The following is a 10504-nucleotide window of genomic DNA, read 5'->3' as shown; positions in this document are numbered from 1 at the left end:
ATAACTTCTGGCCACACGGGGACAGTGTCTGTCACAGATTCTATGTCAATGATAACAGAACAGTCACAGCCGGCCAGCTCACTACAACTGCACCAGCAGAATAGTGAGTGCAGCTCTGGGGTATAATACAGGATGTAACTCAGGATCAGTAATGTAATGTATGCACACAGTGACTGCACCAGCAGAATAGTGAGTGCAGCTCTGGGGTATAATGCAGGATGTAACTCAGGATCAGTAATGTAATGTATGTACACAGTGACTGCACCAGCACAATAGTGAGTGCAGCTCTGGGGTATAATACAGGATGTAACTCAGGATCAGTAATGTACTGTATGTACACAGTGACTGCACCAGCAGAATAGTGAGTGCAGCTCTGGGGTATAATACAGGATGTCACTCAGGATCAGTAATGTAATGTATGTACACAGTGACTGCACCAGCAGAATAGTGAGTGCAGCTCTGGAGTATAATACAGGATGTAACTCAGGATCAGTAATGTAATGTATGCACACAGTGACTGCACCAGCAGAATAGTGAGTGCAGCTCTGGGGTATAATACAGGATGTAACTCAGGATCAGTAATGTAATGTACGTACACAGTGACTGCACCAGCAGAATAGTGAGTGCAGCTCATGGGTATAATACAGGATGTAACTCAGGATCAGTAATGTAATGTATGTACACAGTGACTGCACCAGCAGAATAGTGAGTGCAGCTCTGCAGTATAATACAGGAGGTAACTCAGGATCAGTAATGTAGTGTATGTACACAGTGACTGCACCAGCAGAATAGTGAGTGCAGCTCTGGGGTATAATACAGGAGGTAACTCAGGATCAGTAATGTAGTGTATGTACACAGTGACTGCACCAGCAGAATAGTGAGTGCAGCTCTGGGGTATAATACAGGATGTAACTCAGGATCAGTAATGTAATATATGTACACAGTGACTGCACCAGCAGAATAGTGAGTGCAGCTCTGGAGTGTAATACAGAAGGTAACTCAGGATCAGTAATGTAATGTATGTATACAGTGACTGCACCAGCAGAATAGTGAGTGCAGCTCTGGAGTATAATACAGGATGTAACTCAGGATCAGTAATGTAGTGTATGTACACAGTGACTGCACCAGCAGAATAGTGAGTGCAGCTCTGGGGTATAATACAGGATGTCACTCAGGATCAGTAATGTAATGTATGTACACAGTGACTGCACCAGCAGAATAGTGAGTGCAGCTCTGGAGTATAATACAGGATGTAACTCAGGATCAGTAATGTAATGTATGCACACAGTGACTGCACCAGCAGAATAGTGAGTGCAGCTCTGGGGTATAATACAGGAGGTAACTCAGGATCAGTAATGTAGTGTATGTACACAGTGACTGCACCAGCAGAATAGTGAGTGCAGCTCTGCAGTATAATACAGGAGGTAACTCAGGATCAGTAATGTAGTGTATGTACACAGTGACTGCACCAGCAGAATAGTGAGTGCAGCTCTGGGGTATAATACAGGAGGTAACTCAGGATCAGTAATGTAGTGTATGTACACAGTGACTGCACCAGCAGAATAGTGAGTGCAGCTCTGGGGTATAATACAGGATGTAACTCAGGATCAGTAATGTAATATATGTACACAGTGACTGCACCAGCAGAATAGTGAGTGCAGCTCTGGAGTGTAATACAGAAGGTAACTCAGGATCAGTAATGTAATGTATGTATACAGTGACTGCACCAGCAGAATAGTGAGTGCAGCTCTGGAGTATAATACAGGATGTAACTCAGGATCAGTAATGTAGTGTATGTACACAGTGACTGCACCAGCAGAATAGTGAGTGCAGCTCTGGGGTATAATACAGGAGGTAACTCAGGATCAGTAATGTAATGTATGTATACAGTGACTGCACCAGCAGAATAGTGAGTGCAGCTCTGGGGTATAATACAGGATGTAACTCAGGATCAGTAATGTAATGTATGTATACAGTGACTGCACCAGCAGAATAGTGAGTGCAGCTCTGGGGTATAATACAGGAGGTAACTCAGGATCAGTAATGTAATGTATGTATACAGTGACTGCACCAGCAGAATAGTGAGTGCAGCTCTGGGGTATAATACAGGAGGTAACTCAGGATCAGTAATGTAATGTATGTATACAGTGACTGCACCAGCAGAATAGTGAGTGCAGCTCTGGGGTATAATGCAGGATGTAACTCAGGATCAGTAATGTAATGTATGTACACAGTGACTGCACCAGCACAATAGTGAGTGCAGCTCTGGGGTATAATACAGGATGTAACTCAGGATCAGTAATGTAATGTATGTACACAGTGACTGCACCAGCAGAATAGTGAGTGCAGCTCTGGAGTATAATACAGGATGTAACTCAGGATCAGTAATGTAATGTATGTACACAGTGACTGCACCAGCAGAATAGTGAGTGCAGCTCTGGGGTATAATACAGGAGGTAACTCAGGATCAGTAATGTAGTGTATGTACACAGTGACTGCACCAGCAGAATAGTGAGTGCAGCTCTGCAGTATAATACAGGAGGTAACTCAGGATCAGTAATGTAGTGTATGTACACAGTGACTGCACCAGCAGAATAGTGAGTGCAGCTCTGGGGTATAATACAGGAGGTAACTCAGGATCAGTAATGTAGTGTATGTACACAGTGACTGCACCAGCAGAATAGTGAGTGCAGCTCTGGGGTATAATACAGGATGTAACTCAGGATCAGTAATGTAATATATGTACACAGTGACTGCACCAGCAGAATAGTGAGTGCAGCTCTGGAGTGTAATACAGAAGGTAACTCAGGATCAGTAATGTAATGTATGTATACAGTGACTGCACCAGCAGAATAGTGAGTGCAGCTCTGGAGTATAATACAGGATGTAACTCAGGATCAGTAATGTAGTGTATGTACACAGTGACTGCACCAGCAGAATAGTGAGTGCAGCTCTGGGGTATAATACAGGAGGTAACTCAGGATCAGTAATGTAATGTATGTATACAGTGACTGCACCAGCAGAATAGTGAGTGCAGCTCTGGGGTATAATACAGGATGTAACTCAGGATCAGTAATGTAATGTATGTATACAGTGACTGCACCAGCAGAATAGTGAGTGCAGCTCTGGGGTATAATACAGGAGGTAACTCAGGATCAGTAATGTAATGTATGTATACAGTGACTGCACCAGCAGAATAGTGAGTGCAGCTCTGGGGTATAATACAGGAGGTAACTCAGGATCAGTAATGTAATGTATGTATACAGTGACTGCACCAGCAGAATAGTGAGTGCAGCTCTGGGGTATAATGCAGGATGTAACTCAGGATCAGTAATGTAATGTATGTACACAGTGACTGCACCAGCACAATAGTGAGTGCAGCTCTGGGGTATAATACAGGATGTAACTCAGGATCAGTAATGTAATGTATGTACACAGTGACTGCACCAGCAGAATAGTGAGTGCAGCTCTGGAGTATAATACAGGATGTAACTCAGGATCAGTAATGTAATGTATGTACACAGTGACTGCACAGCAGGAAGAGGTGGAGCCTGCTTGCCGTGTGCTCTGTGTGCTGCATAGAGAGAGCTCCTGGGAAGGGAGGTAAACTTTTTCATCCAGGACTTTTTGTCTGCCCCCTTCCCAGGAAAGAAGGCTCATTTTGGGACTGGCCTCCGGGGCTGGGCCCCCGGCTCCTGCCTCCCGGTCCAAGCCGGCGGGGGGTGGGAGGACTCCAACTCCGGCTAGGGCCACAAGATCTGGCCAAGGATCAGGCAAGGGATCCAGTATGAAGACCCGTAGGACCCCTGAGGCCGCGGCGGCTCCTTCCCCCGGAGGTAGGCCGAGTACGAGCAGGGGTGCTGCAGCGGTGCCCCTTGGTTGGGGTACTAAGGCGGCTAGAGAATCCGCCGTGGGCTATGGTTCACGCATCCATGCGCACCTCTGCGAGTATGAGGACGCCTCAAGGAAGCTAAAATCCCTCTGGGGGGAGTTGAGGGTAGCTAAGGACAGGTCTGACAGGGCCTCCGGCAATAGGAAGGCCGAGCTATCCGCCGCGGTCAAGAAGATAAAACAATCCATACAAGACCTGGAAAGCCGGAGGTGTGAGATCCTGGATGGCAGCGGGCCCTTCCGTGAAAAGCTGGAGAACGACGACCGGTTCAGAGCCATGACCGGTGGGGCTCCGGAGGGGTCACGGAGCTCCGGCCAGGTGGTGGAGGAGGATGATGAGGAATGCGAGGAGGAGGTCGCGCCCTACCCACCGCCTGGTGGCCTGGTAAGAGATCTCCAGGCGTCGCATAGCGGGATAGCCCCCGAGCAGGTGGCTCTCCCGTCAGATTCTGGCCCTTCAGGGGACAGCGGGAGCGAGGGGGAGGATGAGGATGGTGGTAGTAGCAGCGAGGGGGGCTGCCTCGTCATGCAGCAGATCCGGCAGATCGAGTCCCCGGTCCGTTTTAACCAGCTGAGGTTCGGGGATGAGATCTGTGAGGACGAGGCAACCAGGAGGGGGATGAAGAGAAAGGCAAAGAAAAGTAAGAAGAAAACATCTACTGTGGAGAAATATGTGTATGTCCCCCTCTCTGGGGCCCCCCGATCCCGCTGTGCGGCACCCGCTACCCACCCCGGCTCGGACTCTGTTGTGGGTCCGCAGCGGGGGAGCGGGGAGATTACAGGCCATGACACGCAGGGCGCTGCCTCTGTTTGTGGTAACGGAGGGGGTAGTGATGTGTCTGATATGGAGCATGGTGTGGAAGGTGGCCCAGAGGTGGGCAAGAGAGTGGCAGCCGGGACCGCATCTCCGGCGGTGAGCGCTGGGGTGTCCGGGTCCCCCACTTACGGATCCGCTAAATCTGGATCGCTTCTGGGGTCCCAGGCACCTAGTAAAGTAAAGGGGGAGGGGCCTGCGGCTTCGGCATTACAGGCTCATAAAAAGAAAATGGTGGGGCCTCCCCTGGCGGGGTCTGCGGTGAAGTCGGGGTCTCCTGCATTGGGGGCACCGCCGCTGGTGGATGATGAGGGGGAGTGGCCTAGCCTGGGGCCAGCCGCTGGAGTTGCTGTGGCCAGGCTGTTTGTGGCCCAGGGTGTGGTGGTGGGGGGTGCTGTGCCTCAGGGGACTGGTACCGCTGGGGGGATTCCTGGGGGTGGATCCAGCTCTGGGTCGGCTCTGGGGGTCCCGCTGCGGCCGGTCTCAGGGGGCGTGGCCTCCTCGGCACCCGCTGCCCATGTAGGAGCAGCTTTGGAAAGCTCTGCTGTGCGGCTGAAGGCTGGGGGCGTGGCTTCCCAAAGAAAAGAAAAAAAAATGGTCTTAGCCAGCAATGGAGCAGGGACTGCAGCAGATAGCAGCAAGGGCGCCTGCCTGGTGGGGTCCCCTGAGTCTGGGGGCTTACCTGTGGTGGGGGCTCCGGTGACAAGGCAGGATGGAGCTGGAGGCGGGTCTGCTCCTGGCTTCCTACCTGCCAGTGAGGGAGGAGACTCTGTGCCTGCTATGGTGGAAAGTCAGGCTGTGCTGCATAAGTCCTATGGCAGCAGGACTCTTAAAGAGACAGCAGCGCTGTGTGTGTCAAACCCCCCAGCAGGGAAGATGCCACCAGTAGGTGGCGGTAGCAGTGAACCTGGAAATACCCAAAAGGTGAGGCAAAATAAAACTGACCCCAGTGTGCATATGAGTGAGAGTGGGGTGACTGATGGAGTGGATGAGGAGGGTGCAGGTATGGAAGTGTCTATGGTTGAGGATGCGAGTGGCAGTGCGTCTAAGGTGGCAAGTGTGAGTACGGTGTCTGATGGTAGTGGGAGAAGGGGGGAGGGGGCCGGTCCATCTGCCCCCCCAGCCACAGGTTCTCGGAGTTATTCGGGGGTGGTGGCTGGAGCCCCGGGGTCTAGTCAGGGGGTTTCCTCGCCTCTGGACCTCAGGGATAGCGTTTTGCGGCGCCGCTTCCTGGAGGCCCTCAAAAAGGGAGAACGGACGATCGAAGTAGAGGGAAGAGTGGTGGACTTGGCCTTTTGGCTGGATAGACACGGCCAGGCTGCCTTCCAAGATAAAAGGGAAGGGGAAACGGTTTGGTCCCTCCCGACAGCCGGGCAGGGGGTGGCCAGGCGGAATGTGGTCCGTCTTCGGTGGAGGGGCAGTGAAGCGTGCCCGCCAAGGGCGAGGGTTGTGGAGCTCCTTCTGAAGATGGACTTCAGGGCGACGGACATCTTTGCCCTGATTCATCCGTTTGGCACCTCCTTCTTCGATGTCAGTTTTGTTCGGCCAGAGGGCTTGGAGCTTTTCTGGTCGAATTTCGAACTGGCAAAGGGGGAGCCCGGCTGGCGAGACTTTGCCGTGCAGGCGGTGTCTCGCCAAAATAGTGTAAAGAGGGTGACCGTTCTGACAAGTAACGAGTCACTCTCTGGGGTCGACATAATGACGTGGCTTTCCCGTTATGGGGAAGTCACCGAGGTCCCTAAAAAAAATAGGGACGAGTTTGGCATTTGGTCAGGGGGCTGGACCTTCATGGTAAAGTTGAAGGTTTCAGGAGGTACGGTCACCCACATCCCTTCCTCAGCATTTCTGGGGAGGGACAGAATCCAGATCTTCTACCAGGGGCAACCGAAGGTCTGCCACAGGTGCGGTGATCCCCGCCACTTCAGCGCAGGCTGCAAGGTACAGAAATGTGCCTTGTGTGGCGGGGTAGGCCATCTTGCCGCGGCCTGTGGTGACATTAGGTGTCACCTGTGTGGTGACCTTGGTCACCCGTATAGCCGCTGCCCCCGTTCCTTTTCCAGCACCATCTCTGGCCCGGCAGGGGGGAGCCAAGGGGGGGTCCCCGGTGGTGCAACTTCTGCTGTGGCTGAGGGTGGAGGCATGAGGGGAGCTGAGGGGTCGGTGAGGAAAGGCGAGGCTGGTACATCTGCCCACCAGTGGCAACAGGTGAGGAGCCGTAAGGGCAGGGGGCAGGATAAGCCTCAGGCAACTGGGGTGATGACTGCCCCCACCCTGGAGACGGCAGCTGAAGCCTCTGAGGCCCTGGGGGAGAAGGCGGTGAGCGAGGAGATCCGGAGGATGGAGAGGGAGGAGTTGGCTGCTTCTGATAACTCTTCCCAGTATGAAAGTCTGGATGAAGAGGTGGTGGAGCAGCCTAAAAAAACGGGTGACAATCGTACCAGTAAGAGTCGGAAGAAGAGGAAGAACAAGGCTAAAAAATCTAAGCCCCCCCCCCTGGCCACTGGGGTGCCTACGGAAGGGCTCGCTGACTCCCCTCTGATCCCCCTCTCCAATCGGTTCCAAGCCCTCGATGACTCTGCTGTGTCGGAGGTCGGGGGTGAGGGGCCGGTCGCAACATCTGGGGTGCCTTCGGGGAGTGGTGAGGTCTGTCCTCCGGGGGATTCACACTCCTCTGGAGGGGGGACTACCTCAGGGTCCAGGGGCAAGGAATCTATTTCTGGGAAATCCAGTGCTATAAAGGAGGATATGGACACCTCGGTATCTTTAAAGAGGAGGGGTGAGTCGGGCTCCTCCTCAGAAGGGGAGAGGAAAACAGGGGGTATGGTTAAAAAACAGGCCATCTAACTCAATCACCCATGATGGCGGAACCTACCCCGTTGACTCTGGCGTCGATTAATGTCGCCAGCATAAAGTCAGATACGGCTAGATTTACGGCCTTTGATTTTTTCACCCGGGTTGAGGCTGATATTTTATTTTTGCAGGAGACCAGACTAACGGACCTGGGGTCCATCTACAAAGCAAAGAGGGAATGGAGGAGTGGGCCCTCATACTGGTCTCTTGCGGCCGAGCCGTATAGCGGGGTAGCGGTCCTTTTTAAGACCGTGGAGGTGGAATGCAGACGGGTGATCGAGGTAGAAATGGGGAGATGTTTGGTCCTTGACGTCTTCATGAGGGGACAGGAGCTTCGGCTCATCAATATCTATGGCCCACAATCCAAGTGGGACCGTAAATGTCTCTTCCTGAGGATCAAGCCCTATCTTTTTACGAGCCGGCAGGTGGTCTTCGGTGGGGATTTTAATACTGTAACCAGACTCCGTGATAGGGGAGGCCCCGGAGACCGGCTGGCTTATGATAGCGTAGCCTTGAATAGCATAGTAAGCGAAGCTCGCCTGGTGGATGTCCACATCCGGCACACCCCAGGTCACGAGGGTTTCACCTTTTTTAGGGGAAGCAGTAGGTCTAGGATAGATAGGTTTTTTTTAAAGGAGGAAGCCGTCTCTTCTGCAGTGTCCGCTGTTGAGGTGGAGTTCTCCGATCACTATTTCATTTTCTTTACTTTGAATGTTACAGAGACCCCCCGGATGGGGAGAGGCCTATGGAAGCTGAATTCGTCCCTTCTGGAAGAGGCGGAAGTAAGACAGTCCTTTGAGGAATTTCTTCAGAGCCAGGTACCTCTCTTGGGTCTTTGTAGCAGTAAGTCTGAGTGGTGGGAGATCTTCAAAAGAAGGGTCGCAGGGTTCTTCCGTCAGCTCTCGAGCCTCAGAGGCCTGAACAGGTACCGCCTGTATCGGGAGCTGGGGAGGAAACTCGAGCAGCTCGTCTCGACTGGAGGGGACCGAGAGGAAATCTCCAGGGTGAAGACCTTGCTCAAGGGGTGCCAGTATGATAGGCACACATCCTTGGTTTTTGAGAGGGATTTCGGGAGGTACCGCTCGCCCGACCCTTACAGAAACTGCAGGTTGTCAGTGAATTGTAAGATGGTGAGAGGACTGATTGACAGTACGGGGTCCCTGAACAGATCCAAATCAGGGATCCTGGAGGTGGTCAGATCCTTCTACTTGCACCTCTTGGGGAGGAGGGATCCTGATCGGGATGAGATGTCGGCTTTCCTGACTGAAACCATCCCTGAGCCAGGGGATGACCCCTCTCTTCATGTTTTGGCAGAAGCAATCAGGGAAGAGGAAGTGAGACGGGCGATTGATGGGCTCCGGCCCAAAAAGTCGCCCGGTCCGGATGGCTTAACATCCGAGTTCTACAAGACTTTTAGGGACTCTTTGGTCCCCCTCTTGACTGAGGTTTTTAATGAGTGCCTCTCCTCGGGCATTCTACCCAGTTCAATGAGGAAGTCAGCCCTGATTATCCTGTCAAAGGGTAAAGACTCGTCCCGTATTGAGAATTGGCGTCCCATAGCGCTTCTCAATACGGACCGAAAGGTTCTGGCAAAGGTGCTTTTTAATCGGCTGGTGCATTTTGCGCCCCGGCTCCTTTCGGGGGCCCAGCACTGCTCTGTTCCAGGCCGCAGTACATTTAGTGCTGTGCTCGGTGTCCGGGAGGCAGTGGAGCAGGGCAGGTCACTGGAAGGGGTACTTGCTGTCCTTAGACCAGGCGAAGGCCTTTGACCGGGTTAACCATGAGTACCTCTGGTCCGTCCTTCTGAGGTATGGTCTGCCTGGGAGGTTTGTTGATTGGTTGAGAGTTTTATACAATGGGGCAGAGACTTTTCCGCTCGTGAACGGTTGGGTCGGACACCCTTTTGAGGTGAGGTCTGGTGTCCGCCAGGGCTGTCCTCTGAGCCCGCTGTTATACGTGTTTGCGATCGACCCCCTTTTAAGGAGGGTGGAGCGTGGACCGTTGGTGGGAGTCAGGATGGACCAGGCGGAGCCAGAGGCCGCCTTGAGGGTAGTGGCGTACGCTGATGATGTTTCCCTTTTTGTATCCTCGAGAGAGGAGGCAGATTGGGTGATGTCTGAGGTTGAACGCTACTCGGTGGCATCCGGTTCCATGATCAACCGGGACAAGTGTGAGAGTCTCTGGCTGGGAGGGGGAGATCCAAGTTTTGATCTCCCGGACACCCTTCCAGGGCCTCAGGCCACAGCAAAAATATTAGGCATCAGTTTCGGCCCGGGGGACTATCCCCAGCAAAACTGGGAGGGCAGACTTAAGATTGCCGCCCAGAAGGTGGATCAGTGGAAGGGTTGGTCTTTGACCCTAAGGGAAAGGGTTAGTCTTGCCAAGGGCTATTTGCTTCCTTTGCTAATATATTTGGGCAGCGTCTGCATCTTGCCAGAGCCTCTTTGGACACGGGTCTACAGCCTGTTTTTCCAATTGTTATGGGGAAATAGGCTGAACCTAATCAAGAGGGAGGTCACGTACCGCACGAGGAGACTAGGAGGGTTGGGTATGGTCAACCCAGTGGTGTTTCTAGTAAACACCTTTCTTAAGGCAAACATCGCCAACCTCTGGTCAGAGAGGGCTCCTCTGTGGGTATTCTCCTGTAGGGGGTGGTTTCGGCCTTTCTTCCAGGAATGGGAGACAGGAGGGCAGGTAAAGGACCTTCGAACACCTCATGGGCATCTTCCGGCTTATGCTACCCCGGTTCTGAAGGTGATCCGTCGGTGGGGTCTGGGAGTGTGGGAGATCAGGACCATGTCGAGAAGGTTACTTGACAATAGGGTCCTGTTGACCCACTTTCAGAAGCCCCTGGCGCTCAGGGAGTGCCCAAGCTGGGATCTGGAGGTAGGGCTCGGGTTATTGAACTCTAAGCGGATCCCCTTGAAGTTTTGGGACTTGGCTTGGCGC

General features: G+C 52.8%; 1 protein-coding gene across 1 annotated transcript; it reads left to right on the top strand.

Annotated features, from left to right (window-relative positions):
* Positions 1–3507: 3507 nt before the first annotated feature.
* On the top strand, positions 3508–9158 carry LOC143793655 (uncharacterized). Its single transcript, XM_077280711.1, has 2 exons — positions 3508–5629; positions 8276–9158. Exons 1-2 carry the CDS (start codon positions 3788–3790, stop codon positions 8309–8311), a joined length of 1878 nt encoding a protein of 625 aa, XP_077136826.1. The 5' UTR covers positions 3508–3787; the 3' UTR covers positions 8312–9158.
* Positions 9159–10504: the final 1346 nt, after the last annotated feature.

Source organism: Ranitomeya variabilis, chromosome 1 (assembly GCF_051348905.1).
Source record: "Ranitomeya variabilis isolate aRanVar5 chromosome 1, aRanVar5.hap1, whole genome shotgun sequence".
NCBI lineage: Eukaryota > Metazoa > Chordata > Amphibia > Anura > Dendrobatidae > Ranitomeya > Ranitomeya variabilis.
This window is presented reverse-complemented; position numbering and strand designations above follow the sequence as displayed.